General features: G+C 43.4%; 3 protein-coding genes across 4 annotated transcripts in view; 1 reads left to right on the forward strand and 2 right to left on the reverse strand.

Annotated features, from left to right (window-relative positions):
* tgm1l1 (transglutaminase 1 like 1) overlaps positions 1-7,618 on the forward strand; it is a 21,109-nt gene extending 13,491 nt beyond the window's left edge. For both annotated transcript variants that reach the window (XM_021613837.2, XM_021613836.2), the window contains exons 8-14: positions 1,345-1,483; positions 2,307-2,499; positions 2,826-2,979; positions 3,486-3,770; positions 4,035-4,195; positions 5,956-6,092; positions 6,504-7,618. In XM_021613837.2, coding sequence (XP_021469512.1) covers positions 1,345-1,483; positions 2,307-2,499; positions 2,826-2,979; positions 3,486-3,770; positions 4,035-4,195; positions 5,956-6,092; positions 6,504-6,648 — 1,214 coding nt within the window. In that variant the 3' untranslated portion in view covers positions 6,649-7,618. The remainder of the gene's footprint in view (positions 1-1,344; positions 1,484-2,306; positions 2,500-2,825; positions 2,980-3,485; positions 3,771-4,034; positions 4,196-5,955; positions 6,093-6,503) is intronic.
* Positions 7,619-8,454: 836 nt separating this feature from the next.
* abhd4 (abhydrolase domain containing 4, N-acyl phospholipase B) lies at positions 8,455-12,213 on the reverse strand. The gene is made up of 8 exons (XM_021613838.2): positions 11,995-12,213; positions 11,336-11,421; positions 11,074-11,178; positions 10,635-10,926; positions 10,215-10,402; positions 9,991-10,102; positions 9,572-9,758; positions 8,455-9,476 (listed from the first exon to the last, which is right to left on the reverse strand). The coding sequence occupies exons 1-8, from the start codon at positions 12,036-12,038 to the stop codon at positions 9,387-9,389; spliced, it is 1,104 nt and encodes a 367-aa protein (XP_021469513.2). The 5' UTR covers positions 12,039-12,213; the 3' UTR covers positions 8,455-9,386.
* Positions 12,214-18,237: 6,024 nt separating this feature from the next.
* LOC110530627 (C-X-C chemokine receptor type 4) lies at positions 18,238-19,933 on the reverse strand. Its single transcript, XM_021613840.2, has 2 exons — positions 19,822-19,933; positions 18,238-19,641 (listed from the first exon to the last, which is right to left on the reverse strand). Exons 1-2 carry the CDS (start codon positions 19,834-19,836, stop codon positions 18,535-18,537), a joined length of 1,122 nt encoding a protein of 373 aa, XP_021469515.1. The 5' UTR covers positions 19,837-19,933; the 3' UTR covers positions 18,238-18,534.
* Positions 19,934-23,612: the final 3,679 nt, after the last annotated feature.

The raw sequence follows: 23,612 nt of genomic DNA on the forward strand, positions 1-23,612 counted from the left end.
CTGCAGAGATCTACAGCTGAGGTGGGAGACTCTGTCCATAGGACAACAATCAGTCGTATATTGCACAAATCTGGCCTTTATGAAAGAGTGGCAAGAAGAAAGCCATTTCTTAAAGATATCCATAAAAAGTGTTGTTTAAAGTTTGCCACAAGCCACCTGGGAGACACACCAAACATGTGGAAGAAGGTGCTCTGGTCAGATGAAACCAAAATTGAACTTTTTGGCAACAATGCAAAACGTTATGTTTGGCGTAAAAGCAACACAGCTCATCACCCTGAACACACCATCCCCACTGTCAAACATGGTGGTGGCAGCATCATGGTTTGGGCCTGCTTTTCTTCAGCAGGGACAGGGAAGATGGTTAAAATTGATGGGAAGATGGATGGAGCCAAATACAGGACCATTCTGGAAGAAAACCTGATGGAGTCTGCAAAAGACCTGAGACTGGGACGGAGATTTGTCTTCCAACAAGACAATGATCCAAAACATAAAGCAAAATCTACAATGGAATGGTTCAAAAATAAACATATCCAGGTGTTAGAATGGCCAAGTCAAAGTCCAGACCTGAATCCAATCGAGAATCTGTGGAAAGAACTGAAAACTGCTGTTCACAAATGCTCTCCATCCAACCTCACTGAGATCGAGCTGTTTTGCAAAGAGGAATGGGAAAAAAATTCAGTCTCTCGATGTGCAAAACTGATAGAGACATACCCCAAGCGACTTACAGCTGTAATCGCAGCAAAAGGTGGCGCTACAAAGTAGTAACTTAAGGGGGCTGAATAATTTTGCACGCCCAATTTTTCAGTTTTTGATTTGTTAAAAAAGTTAGAAATATCCAATAAATGTCGTTCCACTTCATGATTGTGTCCCACTTGTTGTTGATTCTTCACAAAAAAATACAGTTTTATATCTTTGTTTGAAGCCTGAAATGTGGCAAAAGGTCGCAAAGTTCAAGGGGGCCGAATACTTTCGCAAGGCACTGTATTTAGTCTTCTAGGGCAACATATAATGACAGAAGAGAAGCTGCATGTATCTAATGATTATAAACAAGTTAACTAACAAGTAGCCTACCAAAATGTCAGAAATTATAAGCAGAAACATATCACTATCAGGCAGGGGAAAAATCCTCCACCCCCTGTCAAAAATCATTCCCCTTCTCTGATGGGTTATTAGCAATTGCGGGCGGGTGTTGGTGAACAAAGAGTTGACCCGCGCACAATTAAGGCTGTGTGATGTCTCCTGTTTGCTTGCTTTTCATATCTATGGTCACTTGACTTCATATACACTCTTTTCTTACCTGGTCTCGCTCTCTCAACCCCCCTCCCCTCTCTCTCCATCTCTCAGTGCTCAGGTGTCTGGGTATACCGTGTCGTAGTGTAACAAACTTCCAGTCTGCCCATGACACAGACGTCTCACTCACAACAGACGTGTATCTGGATGAGAATATGGAGCCGCTGGACCACCTCAACTCTGACTCTGTTTGGTGAGTTATAATCCAAATGAAGTAGAGCCCGGTTTTTCCTGGCCAGGTCAAGTGCATCTAACCTGCCACAGGTTAAGAGTTCTCCACTTCAATCCAGGCCACATGAGTGTATATTTGGCTTTGCTCTAAATACACAGAAATGCCTTGCCACAAATCATACTCTATAAAAAAAACCACCAGGCTGGAGTTATAGAAATAAATGTCTTCAGTAAAACGCAAATCAAATTGTGTTTATCACATGCGCCGAATACAACAAGTGTAGACTTTACCGTGAATTGCTTACTTACAAGTCCGTAAACAACAATGCAGAATTTTGTAAAAAGTAAGTAAGAAAATATTTGCTCATTTATTTGAGAAAAAATCAAATAAAGTAAAGTAAGAAAAAAAGTTAGACAATAAAATAACAATAACAAGTCTATATACAAGGTGTACCGGTACCGAGTCAATGTGCGGGGGTACAGGTTAGTCGAGGTAATTGAGGTAATATGTACTGCACATGTAGGTAGGGGTAAAGTGACTATGCAAAGATAATAAACAGTGAATATCAGCAGCGTGAAAAAAGGGGATCAATGCAAATGGCAGTCTTATGGCTGTCAAGGAGCCTTGTGGACCTAGACTTGGCGCTCCGGTACAGCCCATGACTAGGGTGGCTGGAGTCTTTGACCCTTTTAGGGCTTTCCTCTGACACCGCCTGGTAAAGAGGTCCTGGATGGCAGGAAGCTTGGCCCCAGTGATGTACTGGGCCGTAAGTACTACCCTCGGTAGCGCCTTGCGGTCAGATACTCCTAACTGTGTAATCCTAACAACCCCCTTCTCTGTGCAGGAACTTCCATGTATGGAACGACTGTTGGATGTCCAGGCCAGACCTTCCTCCTGGTATGGGTGGCTGGCAGGCACTAGACTCCACCCCCCAGGAGACCAGCCAGGGGACCTTCCGCTGTGGCCCTGCCTCTGTCACCGCCATCCGCACCGGCCAGGTCTACCACAAATATGACACGCCCTTCGTCTTCGCTGAGGTGAGCTCTATGGGGAGGAGATGGTTGAAGATCTATGATCAGTTGTGAATACTAGAAATAAAATATGCCATTTAGCAGATGCTTTTATCCAAAGCGACTTAGTCATGCGTGGCCCTGGGAATCGAATCCACAATCCTGCCGTTGCAAGCGCCATGATCTACCAATTGAGACATACTTCATCTTACACATCACAGATCTCAAATTAGAGAAGAAATGGCTAAACTGACCTTGGATTACTTCCTATCTTTTATCAAATATTACACACTTTTCCTGTTTCTCCATGAATGAATGGTGCTGATCCTGCCTGTCTGTCTGTGTCTCCTCAGGTGAACAGTGATAAGATCTACTGGCAGAGGAACCTGGACGGTACCTTCACTCAGATCCACAGTGAGAAGAAGGCTGTGGGACACTTCATCAGCACCAAAGCTGTGGGCTCTGATGAGCGCGCTGACATCACACACCTGTACAAACACACCGAAGGTACAGTGATGTCATCATGCACTTCAATACACTGTCAGATGGTTGCTTGGTAACCGTATTTACACATGGAATAACACTCCGGTTGTAAGGGTGACATCACTCACCTGTAAAGACAAGACTATGTAGCCTAGTGGGGGTTGGCAGGTAGCCTAGTGGTTAGAGCGTTGGGCCTGTAACTGAAAGGTTGCTAGATCAAATCCCCGAGTTAACAAGGTAAAAATCTGTTGTTCTACCACTGATCGAGGCAGTTGTTCAGGGGTAGACCCCACTGTTCTTAGGCCATCATTGTAAATGAGAATTTGTTCTTAACTGACTTGCCTAGATAAATATAATTAAATCATCTGAGATCAGGCTATGACACTCGGTCAAAAACAACAACCCTGCAACCCAGCCTTTTCAATATAGACGTCAGATAATCACACTGTCATTACCTGGGATAATGAGGTTTTTGATTGAAATTAGCACACAAACAATAATCTCCCCTCTCTGATCCCCCCACTAACCAGAATCAGAGGAAGAGCGCATTGCTGTGGAGACAGCCAGTCGCTATGGCACCAGGCCTGATGTGTACTCCACGCCGATGGCGAAGGACGTGAGCGTGGAGGTGAAGATGGAGGGGGAGGGGCCTCGTATGGGGGAGGATGCCCAGCTGACCATCGTGGTGACCAACCTGAGCTCCCAGCCGCGCAGAACCACGCTCCACAGCCAGGTGGCCGTCATGTACTACACCGGGGTGCTGAAGGGAACCGTCCAGAAAAACAAACTGCCTGTGGAACTCATGCCCAATGAAGGTGAGTCGGCAAGGGGAATAGTGGGAGGATGTTGCCCCTAACTGCTACAGGGTCAGATAATTGTAATCTGATCCTAGACCTGTGGCTTAGAGCAACTTCTATCTCAACACAACTGAGGCCAGCAGCATTCCCCGCTAGCACCTTTTCAGCTCAGTAACAATATTGTCTCCACTCTGCATTTGCTGTTACCACATGTGTATCCTCAATCCTCTCATCTGACCCCTGTACTGTATAATGTGTATCTCAATTTCTCTTCCTCCTCAGTGAAGACCATACAGTGGGTCCTACCCTACCAGAGCTACCAGAACCAGTTGGTGGACCAGGCTGCTCTGATGCTGACTCTGTCTGGACGGGTCTCTGAGACCCAGCAGGTCCTTGCCACTCAGACCAACTTCAGGCTCCGCACACCGGACCTCAACATCGAGGTAAGACGCAACTTAGCTTTAGCACAACCTGTCACTGGATTCCTATGAGGTTCAAATTGGAATTCAAAAAGTTATATTTGAGCAACAGTACTGTATACAGTATGCTGGTTATGTTCAGTTCTTTATTTAAATATACAGTTGAATTCGGAAGTTCACATACACCTTAGCCAAATACATTTAAACTCAGTTTTTCACAATTCCTGACATTTAATCCTAGTAAAAATTCCCTGTCTTAGGTCAGTTTGGATCACCACTTTATTTTAAGAATGTGAAGTGTCAGAATAATGGTAGAGAGAATGATTAATTTCAGCTTTTATTTCTTTCGTCACATTCCCAGTGGGTCAGAAGTTTACATACACTCAATTAGTATTTGGTAGCATTGCCTTTAAATTGTTTAACTTGGGTCAAACGTTTCAGGTAGCCGTCCACAAGCTTCCCACAATAAGTTGGGTGAATTTTGGCCCATTCCTCCTGACAGCGCTGGTGTGACTGAGTCAGGTTTATAGGCCTCCTTGCTCGCACACACTTTTTCAGTTCTGCCCACAAATGTTCTATCGGATTGAGGTCAGGGCTTTGTGATGGCCTCTCCAATACCTTGACTTTGTTGTCCTTAAGCCATTTTGCCACAACTTTGGAAGTATGCTTGGGGTCATTGTCCATTTGGAAGACCCATTTACGATCTTTGTCCCCATGTGCAGTTGCAAACCGTAGTCTGGCGGTTTTGGAGCAGTGGCTTCTTCCTTGCTGAGTGGCCTTTCAGGTTATGTCGATATAGGACTCGTTTTACTGTGGATATAGATACTTTCGTACCTGTTTCATCCAGCATCTTCACAAGGTCCTTTGCCGTTGCTCTGGGATTGATTTACACTTTTCACACCAAAGTACGTTCATCTCTAGGAGACAGAACGGGTCCCCTTCCTGAGTGGTATGACATTTGGAAATTGCTCCCAAGGATGAACCAGACTTGTGGAGGTCTACAATTTTTTTTCTGAGGTCTTGGCTGATTTCTTTAGATTTTTCCATAATGTCAAACAAAGAGGCACTGAGTTTGAAGGTACGCCTTGAAATACATCCACAGATACACCTCAAATTGACTTAAATGATGTCAATTGGCCTATCAGAAGCTTCTAAAGCCATGACATAATTTTCTGGAATTTTCCAAGCTGTTTAAAGGCACAGTCAACTTAGTGTATCAAAACATCTGACCCACTGGAATTGTGATACAGTGAATTATATGTGAAATAATCTGTCTGCAAACAATTTTTGGAAAGTAGATGTCCTAATTGACTTGCCAAAACTATAGTTTGTTAACAAGACATTTGTGGAGTAGTTGAAAAACAAGTTTTAATGACTCCAACCTAAGTGTATGTAGACTTCCGACTTCAACTGTATATACCAAACGCAATGCAATGCCATAGAAATGAAGTAGTACAGATGTCTTGACTAGCGGCCATGGTACAGCCTGCATACAGATGTCTTGACTAGCGGCCATGGTACAGACTGCATACAGATGTCTTGACTAGCGGCCATGGTACAGACTGCATACAGATGTCTTGACTAGCGGCCATGGTACAGACTGCATACAGATGTCTTGACTAGCGGCCATGGTACAGCCTGCATACAGATGTCTTGACTAGCGGCCATGGTACAGACTGCATACAGATGTCTTGACTAGCGGCCATGGTACAGACTGCATACAGATGTCAGTGCCCAGATAAACAGCAACACTGTAAAGTATGATGTTGTGTTTGTTTCCTCAGCCTGAAGGGGACGCGGTGGTGGGTAAGGAGATGGCAGCCAAGATCACGTTCACCAACCCTCTGCCACATAAACTGAGGGGTGTGGTGTTTAGGGTGGAGGGACTGGGCCTGCAGAAGGTCCGCGAGGTGGTTGTGGGGTAAGATCATAAAATTAAGAATTAGAAAACAAGTAATTTAACATGATCTCTATGGGCAAGACCCTGTAACCATCTCAATGTACAGATGAAGGATCTTAATTTGAGCAAGTTTGCTACTGCAGGAAAATAATCCTGCAGCAACAGGAAATGTGAATTATTATTATGTGGATTATATTTAGGGGTTTGTAGGGGTTGATACTTTTTGCTGGGGAAAATCAAGTCTGTAATTTCTAAGTGGAAATGTAAAACTTTAAAAGCATTTTTAAAACTCAAACAAACTACAAATTTGCATTTCCTGCTTGGCAGGAAAATTCTCTGATCAAATTTTATCCTCTGTCTCTGTATTAAACCCCTCTTTGACCCTCTTCTAAGTAATATTAACCCCCCGTTCTCTCTGTCTCGCTCTCTCAGTGATGTTGGAAGCCACTCCACGGTGACTCTGACAGAACACTTCATCCCTACCCAGGCTGGGCCCAGGAAGTTGGTAGCGGCTCTGGACTGTAAACAGCTGACACAGGTGCACGGCGTTGCTGACATCGACGTCCAGAGCCAATGAGAGGGAGCCTGCAGCTCTCTCCTGTCCACTTACCTGGCCTTTAATTCAAGTCTCATCATAGAAAATGGGAAACCTTTTATTCAGTTCTCCCAAGGCATAAGTATTGTTTGATATATTTGATATTTCATGCTGTCATGTAATTATGGAAATATCCTGATCTTTGGATGAAGTTGTAAACGATTGTTAACAAGCGCTAATCTTTTTGATACTCACGTAATATCCTAGAATATCCTAGAATATCCTGATACTCACGTAATATCCTAGAATATCCTGATACTCACGTAATATCCTAGAACCAGTGCGCTTTGCTCTGAAATGGATTTGCTGTTACTGTAAGGGCTGTCCACACCTATAAAGAAGAAACATCAAACTATTGTTGGGGCCATTGAAATAGTTTATGAAAAATCCAGTGGTAAATGTAATTATCTAGCTGTACATTATCTAATATTACTGTATTTTTTAACAAACAATGTCATGGTGCTGTCATCAAACATTTGATAAATACACTGTATACATGTGTTATAATATTCCATTATGTTAGTGTTCAAGTATTTATGTTATCAACATGTTGGATAAAGTGTAACGTCTGTAGCATAACATGTCGGTCAAATTGTATTTTATATGGCTTATTTGAAGCACCAGTTTGATTTTATATGAGGGTTATGCCTAAAGATCTTCTCAATGTGTTAATGTTTATGTGAAATAACTAAAGTCAGTATTATGGCCCATTCATTGGTCATTGTGCTTCCTTGCCTTAAACTGTTCTTATGAAACAAAGAGTCAGCTCCTGAACATTAAGAGATGGAAACAAAGCCTTTGTTGACCTCGCTCTGCTCTCCTAGTGTTAGGGAGCTTTTTACTGCACTTAAAATTCAAGGAAGTAAACTGTTTTAAAGAGTTACATTTTATTGTATTAATGTATCTTTTTGTATGTATTGTCAATGTATTTGCTAATAAAACAACTACTGAGTGATGTTTCCTATTGAGTTATGTGCATGACTCCCTGGAAGACAAGCCCCGACTGAATGGAAAGGTGTGAGGAGATCAGAAAGATGCCATTATTCACTGTAGCAACTACATACTTATAGTAGCAGAACTTTCCATCTGCAGCCAAGTCTCTTTGTTTAATCCAGAAGTCTTGGCTTATGCATTAACCTGTTTTCTATGCAACTTGTATGGCTTCAGGCAAAGGTGTGTCTTGCACACTTTATCCTGTGGAAATGGAACATTTCATGCATCTAATTGAATGTCTACAGTACATTTATAAGTTGATATGATTGGGATCAGTGTGGCTCATTCTCACACCCCTTATTGGACTCTGCACTGCACCACTCCTTTTCCATGCCAAAGAACTCAGTGGAAACACCCTAAACCTACTGCACAGGACAGTACCTTAGGTAGCAAAATGCTGACTTCTAGTGGTCAGGGTAGCCTAGTGGTTAGAGCGTTGGACTAGTAACCGGAAGGTTGTGAGTTCAAACCCCCGAGCTGACAAGGTACAAATCTGTCGTTCTGCCCCTGAACAGGCAGTTAACCCACTGTTCCCAGGCCGTCATTGAAAATAAGAATTTGTTCTTAACTGAACAAATTGCCATGCATTTCAAGCTTACATAGCAGTCATGGTAACAAGATCCTTAGCTTAGCTTCTGGAGAGAACAAATCTACTAACTATATACACTTCACCCTTTTTAAATAAGCAAAATGAGGTGCATAGCAATTACCGAAAATTGGATAGTAATGGTTGGATCATCAATCAGATGGTTGAATACCCTCGACATGGAGAGACAGACGCCTGACAGATCAATGACGAGATCAAAGATAAGCATTACTTTTAATCATATACATTTCTATTGAATCCATGTAGTAGTATAAAATACAGGTATTTTGATAGTGAAGATCAGAGGTCACAGAGAACATTACAAATCACATTTACTTTCCAACTCAGGCACATGATAAAAGCATGCAGCAGTGGCATTTACCATAGTTACAGAAATAAACATAACTATATACCCTGAACATTGAGTGTTCCACCCAAACTCTTATTGCATTGACTAATTCATTTAAATAACAGAATTGTGAACTTCGCTTTAGTCAGAAGGCTGCAATATGAACTAAATGACCATGGAGAACTGTGTATAACATATAGCTAGATCCTAGAGGTTTCCCAGACTACATGGAAAAACTCCTTGCCAAACTTATAGGAACAGTACTGATAAAATAAAACTGAATATGTGATTGAATAGTAAACACTCCATTGTCAAGGCCTTGTCTATCATCCCAACCTGGACAGGGGAACTTCAGTGCAGGGTCTGGTTTCCCTGACAGTCATTAGTCATTGGAGCAGAACCAGGAGTTCACCAGACCATGTAACCTGCCCAGGACTTTTCCTGGTCAGGTCACATGGTCAGTTCCTGGCCCTAAGCGTTCTAATTGGTCCTGCATGGCTCAGTTGTTAGAGCACGGTGCTTGTAATGGAAGGATTGTGGGTTTGACTCCTGGGACACCCACATGTAAAATGTATGCACGAATGACTGTTAAGTCGCTTTGGATAAAAGCATCTGCTAAATGGCATACATCATAACCACTTAGCCAACTAGTGTCCACTGATCAGAACGTAGTGGAATAGGCCCATCTTATAAAAATCTCCCACCAACATTGGAGCCATTTCTGTGGCACTAACGAGGTACAGACCAAGACACACATTATGACATCTTGGTTTGTCAGTCATGTATGCTTTTTCAGTCTACATCGTTACATATGTTCTGGACCACTCTGTTGAACTCCATTGGTTGGTCAGCATATACATGGTGAGACGCATCTTCTATCATCTGAAGAGAGATGGAGACAGGAATGATCAGATTTAGAGGATAAAATGTATGTCTAAGACCTCAAAACTTAAATGAAATAAATTACCCCCCCTCACCACAGTGCGTGTGGCTGTCTGGACCCTAATCTGGGCCACCTTGTCCCCTGAGGCGCTGTCCACCCAGGAGCGTGAACCGTATAGCAATGTAAGAGGCATGGAGGGGGGCAGCAGGTGAACCCGCTGTAGCATGGGCCTCTTGGCCCAGCCCAGGGACTCTGACATAGCCCTGAAGCCTACCTCCCCACTGGGGATAGAGGGAAGAGAAGGAGGACAAAGAGGGTTAAGAGTGACAGAGGGAAGAGGATAATGGAATAAAGGAAGAGGTTTGAGGATAAATAAATGTTTTGTCATTCTGTGGCAAATTCAGGCTAGTAAAGCCAAGTAAGGCCATGTCCCTATGGGATCAGGAGAATGTGAACGCAGTATGCAGTTTAAGTGGTGATATGTAATGCAAGCCAAGGAGTGACTCTACGTACCTAGGGGTCTGAGCATTACAGTGGTAGATGTACTCGGTCATGGTATCATCATCAAACAAGTCCTCAAATTTCCTCTTGAAATCTGGACGCAATCTATTTACCAACCCTGGACCTGACAGAATGAAAGGAAAAGAGAAAAAGGGAACGATGGAGGTATTGATAAAATTGATAAAATTGTGAAAGCTTTGAATAAGTGATCTGAATGTGAATAAAGTGTCTCTCACCCCATGGACCTGCTGCTCTGATGACAGCCAGAGGGTTGAACAGTGAGACGACTGAGGCCACAGCCTTGACCCAGCGTGGCAGGGGCGGCCTCTTCACAACCTCTGGCCCCTGGCCCGCCGGGGTCTCCACCCCTGGCTGTGGGTGTTCAGGGAAACCCCACGGGTCCACCAGGATCAGGTGACTCACCCTAAAGAAGGGGAGACACAATCTAAGTTATTATTCCATTACTATAATAAAATTGGTCATGGAGTTTTTCCTGACCAGGAATCATGGTACTAATGATTAATAATAAAGTGCAGTGTAGATCAACTTTTTAACTGTCACCGTACATATGGAGACATCCTGTACGTCAATCAATAGCTTTAAGGCAATACCATCATAAATACTATGACATCATAAATAAAAACATGGCCTCTCACCTAGAAGGGTGCTGGATGGCGTAAGATGTTGCCAGGTATCCCCCCAGACTGTGTCCCAATAAAATCATGTTCTCCAGGCCTACAGACTCCCTCCAACGCTCCATGGAGTTGACAAACTGCTCCTCGGCCAGGGCAGCATCTGTGGGGAAGGGGGGTCGGGAGCTCCGGCCAAACCCCAGGAGGTCGAAGGCGTAGACAGGCCGAGAGTGACTCAGAGCATCCAGGTTACGAATCCACAGACCCACTCCTCCGCCAAACCCATGGACCATCACCAGAGGAGTCTTCTTAGGGGCTATGGCAGGGAGGGAAGGCATAGAAAGAGAGACCGACAGAAAGGAAGAGTGAGAAGCAGACCGTGAGACAGACAAGAAGTTAATACCAAGACAAAAGCTAATTCATATGTCAAAAGCCTAAAGGGACAAGGAGACGGTGAGAATACCTTGCTCAAGAGGTTTGTGGGCGGTCTTGTTGGTCAACGTGAGGGTCCAGATCCTGTCCTGGTTGGGTAACGTGACAAACCTGGACCACACTTCATTCTGTATACCTGACACACGCACACACACACACACACACACACACACACACACACACACACACACACACACACACACACACACAAAGTGTTACTATATAAACAAGAAGTCAACCATTTAGCTCCTCTGAAAAGATAGAAAGAATTTTCGTTATTAACATGGTGTTACAGGAGAGGATCTTGGCCTCTGTGCTCTTCAGGAGGGACATGGAAGTCGGACGCCAGGAAGGCCACCAGCCCCACCCAGAGTATGGCCTGAAGGGAGAGAGATGATAGACATTGTGTTACTATAGCCGTCAGGAACATGAACACTGTACTATGACACTCACGACATGATCACTACAGTGCAGACACAGAATAAGGTAAAGGTCTAAGCGTCAGCCTATCAAACACACATGAAGCTAGCACTCCTTGAGCGACCTCAGACAGTTATACAACTAGTAGTTCTCACCACGTGACCTGACCAGGGAAAACTCCTGACCCTATAATTAAAAAACAGCTGACACAGGTGGGGGGCAGTAATTCAAGTAATGCAGGGGACATGATGAAAAGTGCTGTGTCACTCACTGTTACTTGTTCCCCCCCACACAGCGTCGCTGCTGCACTGCTCTTCAATGAACACAGATCGAACCTACGTTGCTATTATGTAGCCTAGTCTCAATGTCATAGTTGGCCAGCCACCATCATCATCATCATAACAAAACTTGTTTTGACAGACATTATATAGACAGACCATTTAAAGGTGGTATAGCATCAACACATCAAAAGATTATGAAAGCAGTAGGATATGTCTGGAAGGATAGTTAAACCACATGAGTTACAACTTACTCTGTCTCAGTTTCGTGTTGCATTGGCGCTACTGTGGGATCCATAGCATGACATATTCTGATAACGATACACAAGCTGTAGCAGTAGCCTAACAAACGTCAAAAATTAGTAGGGATTTCCTCTGTTTGAGATTGCGACTCGTGTACAGTGCCAAACATCCGTGTTCAATGTTTTGTAACACGAACATTCCTAAGCCAGCTGACCCAGAAGTGGGTGGGGCTTCGTCCACAGACCTTATGATTCGTTAAACTGGTTGTCATTTTTCTGCTTTGTCCATTATGACCAGCTTCGTTGGCTTTCTTGCCAATCGTTGATATTCGTCGGCTAGTTATACAAATTATACAAGTCTACAATATAATGAGGACAAACAGTTGATGTCGGAAGTTTACATGCACCTTAGCCAAATACTTTTAATTTCATTTCATTCGTTTTTTCACAGTTCCTGACATTTAATCCTAGTAAAAATGTGACCCCTGTTTTAGGTCAGTTAGGATCACTACATTATTTTTAAGAATGTGAACGGTCAGAATAATAGTAAAGATAATTATTTATTTCAGCTTTAATTTCTTTCATCACATTCCCAGTGGGTCAGAATTTTACATACACTCAATTAGTATTTGGTAGCATTGCCTTTAAATTGTTTAACTTGGGTCAAACTTCTCAGGTGGCTTTCCACAAGCTTCCCACAATAAGTTGGGTGAATTTAGGCCCATTCCTCCTGACAGAGCTGGTGTAACTGAGTCAGGTTTATAGGCCTCCTTGCTCGCACATGCTTTTTCAGTTCTGCCCACAAATTTTCTATAGGATTGAGGTTAGGGCTTTGTGATGGAAACTCCAATACCTAGACTTTGTTGTCCTTATTCCATTTTGCCACAACTTTGGAAGTATGCTTGGGGTCATTGTCCATTTGAAAGACCCATTTGTGACCAAGCTTTAACTTGACTGATGTCTTGAGATGTTGCTTCAATATGTCTACATAATTTTCCTGCCTCATGAAGCCATCTATTTTGTGAAGTGCACCAGTCCCTCCTGCAGCAAAGCACCCCCACAACATGATGCTGCCACCCCCGTGCTTCACGGTTGGGATGGTGTTCTTCAGCTTGCAAGCCTCCCCCTTTTTCCTCTAAACATAACAATGGTCATTATGGCCAAACAGTTCTATTTTTGTTTCATCAGACCAAAATACATTTCTCCAAAAAGTACAATCTTTGTCCCCATGTGCAGTTGCAATGTGCAGCAGTGGCTTCTTCTTTGCTGATCGGTCCTTAAGATTATGTTGATATGGGACTCGTTTTACTTGGATATAGATACTTTTGTACCTGTTTCCTCCAGCATCTTCACAAGGTACTTTGCTGTTCTTCTGGGATTGATTTGTACTTTTTGCACCAAAGTACATTCATCTCTAGGAGACAGAACACGTCTCCTTCCTGAGCGGTATGACAGCTGCATGGTCCCATGGTGTTTATACTTGCGCACTATTGTTTGTACAGATGAACGTGGTACCTTCAGGCGTTTGGAAATTTCTTCCAAGGATGAACCAGACTTGTGGAGGTCTAAAATGTTTTTTCTGTGGTCTTGGCTGATATCTTTTGATTTTCCGATGATGTCAAGCAAAGAGGCACTGAGTTTGAAGGTCGGCCTTGAAATACATCCACAGGTACACCTCCAATTGTGTCCTATACGTGTGTATATGTGGCAGGGAAGTCAGGTGCAGGACTTTTACTTGGTCAAATGGATTAGTTTAATAACTTAAAAACATAGCTCCAAAACCATGACAATAATCAAAACAAAGTGGGTACGAGGACCCGTCGCGCACCAAAACTAACAACACGATAAATGAACAACAAACAATCTCTGACAAGGACATGAGGGGAAACAGAGGGTTAAATACACAACAGTTAATGAATGGGATTGAAACCAGGTGTGTAGGAAGACAAGACAAAACCAATGGAAAATGAAAAATGGATCAATGATGGCTAGAAGACCGGTGACGTCGACCACCGAGCACCGCCCAAACAAGGAGAGGCATCGACTTCGGTAGAAGTCGTGACAAATTGACTCAAATGATGTCTATTAGCCTATCAGAAGCTTCTAAAGCCATGACATCCTTTTCTGGAATTTTCCAAGCTGTTTAAAGGTACAGTCAACTTAGTGTATGTAAACTTCTGACCCACTGGAATTGTGATACAGTGAATTATAAGTGAAATAATCTGTCTGTAAACAATTGTTGGAAAAATGACTTGTGTCATGAACAAAGTATATGTCTTAACCGACTTGCCAAAACTATAGTTTGTTAACAAGACATTTGTGGAGTGGTTGAAAAACGAGTTTTAATGATTCCAACATAAGTGTATGTAAACTTCCGACTTCCATTGTATTATATGAACACATTTTCATAACTGTTTAGGCCTTCCTTTGAGTCAATATTAACATGGACATGACTTGTGTTGTCAAAAGAAGCATTATTTCATAGTGAAAAGTTAGTAGCATTTAGGCTTAGCCTAAAATAAGCCTAAATCTGCTACATATTGTGTGTCCACATGAGGATATTATCTAATGGTCTTGCCAGAAGTTAATGCTTCCTGTCCATGTCAACAGCTTTGGCCTCTAACCCACACTTCAGCCCTCTAACATACATTTGAGTCATTTAACTAGGGTTAAGTAGGGTTAAGTGTGTTGCTCATGGGTACATGGACAGATTTTTAACCAAGTCGGCTCGGGGATTCAAACCAGCATGCACGCACACACTAATGTTTATCTGTTGTTGTGACTCACTCACACCTGGTCCAAAGTCACATGTCTAAAATATCAGCTAGTTTCATTTTCAGTGTGTGTGTGGGAGGGGGGGGGGGGGGGGGGACTGTGACTGTGTAATAGTGAGGGGAGTATCATTATGGTTATAACGTGATATGAGGCCCACCTTCCACCCATGGTCATCACACACACACACATCATCATCACACACACACACACACACACACACACACACACATCATCATCACACACAAACACACAAATCTATTAGCCACTTACCTATGTCGGTGGGGGGTAAACAGCTCCAATAACAACACCTGAGAACCAGATAATGTCTGCCCTCCTGCCCACACGCACAGCAGGTTGTTTTAGGTGAGCTTGAATGGCCAACTGCACCATGGGAATTTACCCCATTTCACATTCAAGAGCGTTAAGGTACACCTCCATCTCTCTTTTGCTCTCTCTCTGACACACACACGTACACACACGTCCACACACCATAACCCCACTCAATGAGAGAAACTAGTGAAGAGTAATATAATGTTTTTGCACATTTTATTACAAAAATGTTGAGCCATAAAAAAGCATACATAAATACCATAACAGCAGTGAATGGGGGCAAAGCAACAAATATTCCCCCCCTCCCAAAATATTTGCTCTTGTGCTCCTTCTGAACAACACCATTTTTTAAAACTTTGGCAAGTAATTCAGTTTACAAAACACAGTTCACTCTGTTTGGTACAGATTGTAGTTTTGGAAACAGAAAACTGTCTGGAGATCAAATGTTCATCGATGAGACAATTTGCAGAATGTCGGCCAAAATCCATCTCGCTCCATCTTCTCCCACTGCCCGGCCACTGGGCTTCCTCTGATCACCATATTTGATAGTGAGTGGAAACGCCAAATGGATGCTTCACATTTATACATGCAGTGAAATATTCATCTCATTACTCTATCTGTGCTATTGGTACACTCGCAATGGCCGTGCCAGTCCACCCATTATGCCGGCTTCCACTAGTTACCACAGCCACAAAGTCAAAATTGGCTATATAAGAAAAATCATGAAAATAAAAATGTATTTAAAATTAGGATTAGGCATAAAGTTAGCAGTGTAGTTAAGGTTAAGATACGGTTAGAGTTAGGTTTAAAATGCAATTTTAAGAAGATACATTTTAGAAATAGGCAAGGTTTATGACTTTGTGGCTGTGGTAAATAGGGAAGAACCATTATGCCATTTTTTATTTATTTTTTATTTCACCTTTATTTAACCAGGTAGGCAAGTTGAGAACAAGTTCTCATTTACAATTGCGACCTGGCCAAGATAAAGCATAGCAGTTCGACAGATACAACGACACAGAGTTACACATGGAGTAAAACAAACATACAGTCAATAATACAGTATGAACAAGTATATACGATGTGAGCAAATGAGGTGAGAAGGGAGGTAAAGGCAAAAAAAGGCCATGGTGGCAAAGTAAATACAATATAGCAAGTAAAACACTGGAATGGTAGATTTGCAGTGGAAGAATGTGCAAAGTAGAAATAAAAATAATGGGGTACAAAGGAGCAAAATAAATAAATACATTAAATACAGTAGGGAAAGAGGTAGTTGTTTGGGCTAAATTATAGGTGGGCTATGTACAGGTGCAGTAATCTGTGAGCTGCTCTGACAGTTGGTGCTTAAAGCTAGTGAGGGAGATAAGTGTTTCCAGTTTCAGAGATTTTTGTAGTTCGTTCCAGTCATTGGCAGCAGAGAACTGGAAGGAGAAGCGGCCAAAGAAAGAATTGGTTTTGGGGGTGACTAGAGAGATATACCTGCTGGAGCGTGTGCTACAGGTGGGAGATGCTATGGTGACCAGCGAGCTGAGATAAGGGGGGACTTTACCTAGCAGGGTCTTGTAGATGACATGGAGCCAGTGGGTTTGGCGACGAGTATGAAGCGAGGGCCAGCCAACGAGAGCGTACAGGTCGCAATGGTGGGTAGTATATGGGGCTTTGGTGACAAAACGGATTGCACTGTGATAGACTGCATACAATTTGTTGAGTAGGGTATTGGAGGCTATTTTGTAAATGACATCGCCAAAGTCGAGGATTGGTAGGATGGTCAGTTTTACAAGGGTATGTTTGGCAGCATGAGTGAAGGATGCTTTGTTGCGAAATAGGAAGCCAATTCTAGATTTAACTTTGGATTGGAGATGTTTGATATGGGTCTGGAAGGAGAGTTTACAGTCTAACCAGACACCTAAGTATTTGTAGTTGTCCACGTATTCTAAGTCAGAGCCGTCCAGAGTAGGGATGTTGGACAGGCGGGTAGGTGCAGGTAGAGATCGGTTGAAGAGCATGCATTTAGTTTTACTTGTATTTAAGAGCAATTGGAGGCCACGGAAGGAGAGTTGTATGGCATTGAAGCTTGCCATCATTTACTTGAACGAGGATGCCCGTTCTATTCATTCTTATTTCTATGGTGTGTATATATCAGGTAATCTGCGCATCAAATAAGTAGACAATATAATGAGGACATATTATATTAACACATTTTCATAACTGTTTAGGCCTTCCTTTGAGTCAGTATTAGAATGGACATGACTTGTGTTGTCAAGAGAAGCATTTTTTTCACCGTGCAGTTAGTAGCATTTAGGCTTAGCCTAAAATTAGCCTAAATCTGCTACATATTGTTTGTGTCAGTATTCGGATATTATCTAATGGACTTGCCAGAAGTTACTGCTTCCTGTCCATGTCAATAGCTTTGGCCTCTAACCCACACTTCAGCCCTCCAACATACATGTTAGTCATTTAACAGACACTTTTATCCAGAGCGACTTACAGGAGAAATTAGGGTTAAGTGCGTTGCTCCAGGGTACATGGACAGATTTTCACCAAGTCGGCTCGGGGATTCAAATCAGCATTCACAAACTCTCACACGCACACGCACGCACGTGCACACACAAGCGCGCTAATGTTTTGCTGTTGTTGTGACTCACTCACACCTGGTCCAAAGTCACATGTCTAAAATATCAGCTAGTTTCATTTTCAGTGTGTGTGTGGGGGGGGGGGGGGGGGGGGGGGGGGACAGTGACTGTGTAATAGTGAGAGGAGTATCATGATGATTATAACATGATATGAGGCCCACCTTCCACCCATCGTCATCACACACACACACACACACACACACACACACACACACACACACACACACACACACACACACACACACACACACACACACACACACTTACATCTATTAGCCACTTACCTATGTCGGTGGGGGGTAAACAGCTCCAATAACAACACCTGAGAACCAGTTAATGTCTGCCCTCCTGCCTACACACACACCAGGTTGTTTTAGGTGCGCTTGAATGGCCAACTGCACCATGGGAATTTACCTAATTTCACATTCAAGAGCGTTAAGGTACACCTCCATCTCTCTTTTGCTCTCTCTCTGACACACACACGTACACACACCATAACACCACTCAATGAGAGAAACTAGTGAAGACTAATAAAATGTTTTTGTACATTTTATTACAAACATGTTGAGCCATAAAAAAGCATACATAAATACCATGACAACAGTGAATGGTGACAAAGCAAAAAATATTTACCTCAAAAATCTCAGGACATTAGAAAGAACGACTGACCAGCAGACTTCTCCTTACTCTCTCTCTCTCTCTCACACACACACACACACACACACACACACACACACACACACACACACACACACACACACACACACACACACACACACACACACACACAATATTAGGCTATAGTCTATTGTCTGTGTTAACTGGAGTGCAGACTAGATGACTCTGACTCTGTCGTTGTGGACGTCATGGCGCCTGTTCGTCTACGTGGGACAATCTTCAGGCTGGAGGTGCGTGTAAGTGTGAGGGCACGGCGAGCAGAACTCTTGAACCCCACTCCAAGGAATGCATAGAGCAGCGGATTCAAGCAGCAGTGAGCGTATGCCATTGGTTCAGACACCGCTAACCACACCCCCAGGCCTGACTCCAGCGTACAGCCTCGAGGGATCAGCTCCAAGCGGAGGAGAGCATCCACGGCGATGCCAATGCAGTACGGCAGCCAGCAGAGGAAGAAACAGAGAACCAGAGCTACAGTGGTCCGCACCGCCCTCCTCTTCTGTCTCTGGCCCCCCAACGGCCCCCGGGTCAGCCTGGACACAATCACGCAGTAACACACCAGCAGCACCAGGCCCGGCACCACCAGCCCCACCAGCACAGTCTGCAGGTGGAACAGGGACACCCACAGTGGGGCGTTCTCCGGCGGGTAGAGCCTCGTGCACACCATCTCCCCCTCCCCTGCCTCCTGGGTCCGAGCGAACACCATATCAGGGATGGCCAGGAGACCAGCAGGCAGCCAGGCGCCAGCGTACACCAGCCTGTGTGCCAGCAGCTGCCGGGTGTGTGTGGTGCTGGTTACCGTGGCTTTGACCACTGCAAGGTAGCGGTCCAGACTGATGAAGGCTAGGATCAGCACACTGCCATATAGGTTCACTGTGTAGATGACGTGCACGCCCACACACATGACCGCTCCGACGCGCCAGTCCCCGAGTGCAGCATCTACAGCCCAGAAGGGCAGTGCCAGAACGAAGAGCAGGTCAGCAGCGGAGAGGTGCAGCCGGTAGCGGTCCGTTAGGCTTAGACGGGCCTTCCGCTGGCAGCCCAGTACGAACACCACCAGGCCGTTCCCAGTGATCCCCAGGGTGAAGATGAAGCCGTACACCACCGGGAGGAAGATACGCTGCACACTTGGGCTCAGCAGCTCACGGTCACACGGCTCCTCAAATCCAGTGCCGAAATCCCCCAAGCCAGAACCAAAACCGGAACTTGTGTCATTGTAGTCATTATCCGATTCTGATATCACAAAGTGCTTTAGAGAGAGGAAGAAAGAGAGGATAATTGAGTAAACTTGCAAATACATGTGCAAAACTCTAAGAACAGATTCTACAATCTGATAAGTGAATAACATGATAAATGAGATTAATGTTCCAGTAATATAAAGTCCCATAAAAGTTTGTTAACATGGTCTAAATACTGAATGAAACCGTACCTCATAATAGGACATGATGGAGCCAGCTTACTCTCCGTCTCCGTTCTTTACGGCCCTTTTCTCTTTTTCTTCTCAGAGTGGAGTATAGTTTTGTACCCGGTGAGGTTAAATAGCCGTGCCAACACCGCTCCCTCACTTGCTCCACCCTCAACCCACACGCACACACACACACATCTGTGTCCCGTGGAAACGCTTTTCCTGTTTTCGAGGTGTCAGCTGCTGAAAGTGGCTATATCACAGGATATTGAGTGTGTGTGTGTGTGTGTGTGTGTGTGTGTGTGTGTGTGTGTGTGTGTGTGTGTGTGTGTGTGTGTGTGTGTGTGCCTTTGTTTATTGTTTAGGCTCCTAACATAAAATCTGTGAGAATAATATTGTTGGCAATAGCATGATGATATAACACTGTTGTCTACTTGAGAGTCAACCAAAGTAAAGAGGAAATGTTTTAAACACATTCTCACTGTACAGATGTAGTGGGTATGTATATGGGGGTACAGCTGCACTGTGTGTGTGCGTGTTTGTGCGTGCTTTTGTGTGTGTAAGAGAGATGAACAGAGAGAGAGAGAGAGAGAGAACTGTTTTAGTGTTGCACCTCTTAGTCCCTTTTACACAGTCCTGTATGAGTTGAACAGTCCTGTATGAGTAGCCGGAGTTTCGGCGCTGTGAGAGAATTTTCACACTTGCGTCATCTGATATGATATGGTTATGATTGTGTGCAGTGGTGGTAAAAGTACCCAATTGTCCTACTTGAGTAAAAATAAAGATACATTAATAGACAATGACTCAGTGAAAGTTACCCAGTAAAAGTTACTCAGTAAAATATTACTTGAGTAAAAGTCTAAAAACTTTTGATTTTAAATATACTTAAATATCAAAAGTAAATGTAATTGATAAAATGTACTGATGTATCAAAGGTAAAAGTAAAAGTATAAATCATTTCAAATTCCTTATATTAAGAAAACCAGACGGCACCATTTTCTAGTTTTAGAAATGTACGGATAGCCAGGTGCACACTCCAACACTCAGACATCATTTACAAACAAAGCATTTGTGTTTAGTGAGTCCGCCAGATCAGAGGCAGTAGGGATGACCAGGGATGTTATTTTTATAAGTGCGCGAATTGGACCATTTTCCTGTCCTGCTAAGCATTCAAAATGTAACGAGTACTTTTAGGTGTCAGGGAAAATGTATGGAGTAAAAGGTACATTATTTTCTTTAGGAATGTAGTAAAAAGTAAAAGTTTTCAAAAATAAAAATAGTAAAGTGAAGTACAGATTCAAAAAAAATGACTTAAGTAGAACTTTACACCACTGATTGTGTGTGATATTATAGTCATGAATGTCACATGCTTATCTCATCCCATTCTCTGTTCAGTTAAATACCTGCTGGTCTCCCACAGGTCCTTTCACCCTAAACGAACACTGTGTCTTATTACCGTGTTGCCTCTCAGTGCGCCAGTCCATGCTCCACATGCTCAACTAAAGATTGGTGCGAGATCTGGAGGCGCAGGGTGCCTTTGCTGCATTCTGGGTGCTCAGTCTACCCACAGCAGGGGGCCGGATTATAATTACAAATCATTTGTAGTCTGCAAATTGACTGCAAGAATCCCAAACAGATGTAATGTTTGACTAAAACATAATGATTTCAAACCTTGCCTACATTTGTATACAATCACGTCTCTCTTTATAATGCGTGTGTCACGTTCTGACCTTTATTCCTTTGTTTTGTCTTTATTTAGTATGGTCAGGGCGTGAGTTGGGGTGGGCAGTCTATGTTCGTTTTTCTATATTTTCTATTTCTGTGTTTGGCCTGATATGGTTCTCAATCAGAGGCAGCTGTCTATCGTTGTCCCTGATTGAGAACCATATTTAGGTAGCCGGTTTTCCTTTGTGTTTTGTGGGTGGTTATTTTCAGTCTGTCCGTCTGCACCAGATAGAACTGTTTCGGTTGTCACGTTGTTGTTTTGTATTTTTGAAGTGTTCAGTTTCTTATTAAAAAGATGAACACTAACCACGCTGCGCTTTGGTCCTCTCCTTCTTCCACCCAAGACAACCGTTACAGCGTGGGAATAACTAGGAACACATTTTCAAAAATAAAATCACTTGGAGCTGATTTCCTGGTGTTTTTATAGTCTTTTATGTCCAACAATGAAAATTGCCTACCCCGCGGCGCTGGGCCAATTCTTTCGCCACTCTATGGGACTCCAGTCTGGAATTGAACCAGGGTCTGTAGTGACACCTCTAGCACAAGATGCAGTGCCATAGACCACTGCGCTACTCAGGAGCCCAAGTTAACATGGTCTTCTTCTAAAATTGATTAAATACATTTTTTTCCTCATCAATCAACACACAATGCCCCATAATGACAAAGCAAAAACAGGTTTTTAGAAATATTTTCAAATGTATTAAAAATAAAACAGAAATACCTTATTTACATAAGTATTCAGACCCATTGCTATGAGACTCGAAATTGAGCTTCGGTCCTGTTTCCATTGATCATCCTTGAGATGTTTCTAAAACTTGATTGGAGTCCACCAGTGGTAAATTCAATTGATTGAACATGATCTGGAAAGGCACACACCTGTCAATGCAAGGTGACAGTGCATGTCAGAGCAAAAACCAAGCCATGAGGTCGAAGCAATTGTCCGTAGAGTTCCCGAGACATGATTGTGTCTCGGGAAGGCTACCAATTTTTTTTTGCAGCATTGAAGCTCCGCAAGAACACAATGGTCTCCATCATTCTTAAATGGAAGAGGTTCAGAACCACCGAGACTCTTCCTAGAGCTGAGCAATCGGGGGTGAAGGGCCTTAGTCAGGGAGGTGACCAAGAACCCAATGGTCACTCTAACAGAGCTCCAGAGTTCCTCTGTGGAGATGGGAGAATCTTCTAAAGCGGCCAGACGGAAGCCACTCCTCAGTAAAAGACACATCACAGCCAGCTTGGAGTTTGATAAAAAGCAGCTAAAGACTCTCAGACCATAAGAAAAAAGATTCTCTGGTCTGATGAAACCAAGATTGAAATCTTTGACCTGAATACCAAGTGTCACGTCTGGAGGAAACCTGGCACAATTCCTACGGTGAAGCATGGTGGTGGCAGCATCATGCTGTGGGAATGTTTTTCAGCGGCAGGGACTGGGCGTCTAGTCAGGCTTGAGGGAAAGATGAACAGAGCAAAGTACAGAGAGATCCTTGATGAAAACCTGCTCCAGAGCGCTCAGGACCTCAGACTGGGGCGAAGGTTCACCTTCTAACAGGAAAACAATCCTAAGCGCACAGGCAAGACAATGCAGGAATGGCTTTGGGACAAGTCTCTGAATGTCCTTGAGTGGCCCAGCCAGAGCCCGGACTTGAACCCAATCGAACACCTCTGGAGAGACCTGATAATAGCACTAGCGACGCTCCCCATCCAACCGGACAGAGCTTGAGAGTATCTGCAGAGAATAATGTGAGAATCTCCTCAAATACAGGTGTGCCAAGCTTGTAGCTTCATACCCAAGAAGACACAAGGCTGTAATTGCTGTCAAAGGAGCTTCAACAAAGTACTGAGTAAAGGGTCTGAATTCTTACAGTTGAAGTCGGAAGTTTACATACACTTAGGTTGGAGTCAACAATTCCACAAATTTCTTGTTAACAAACTATAGTTTTTGCAAGTCGGTTAGGACATCTACTTTGTACATGACACGAGTAATTCTTCCAACAATTGTTTACAGACAGATTATTTCACTTATAATTCACAGAATCACAATTCCAGTGTGTCAGTTTAAGTTTACTGTGCCTTTAAACAGCTTGGAAAAT

This window comes from Oncorhynchus mykiss, chromosome 8 (assembly GCF_013265735.2).
Source record: "Oncorhynchus mykiss isolate Arlee chromosome 8, USDA_OmykA_1.1, whole genome shotgun sequence".
NCBI lineage: Eukaryota > Metazoa > Chordata > Actinopteri > Salmoniformes > Salmonidae > Oncorhynchus > Oncorhynchus mykiss.

Coding starts and splice junctions, on each gene's coding strand:
- abhd4 (XM_021613838.2), bottom strand. CDS start 12,038: ATGGATCCCACAGTAGCGCCAATGCAACACGAAACTGAGACAGA. Junction 11,422..11,994: donor CAACACGAAACTGAGACAGA/GTAAGTTGTAAC, acceptor CTCTCCCTTCAG/GCCATACTCTGGGTGGGGCT. Junction 9,759..9,990: donor TGTAATGCTCAGACCCCTAG/GTACGTAGAGTC, acceptor CTCTATCCCCAG/TGGGGAGGTAGGCTTCAGGG.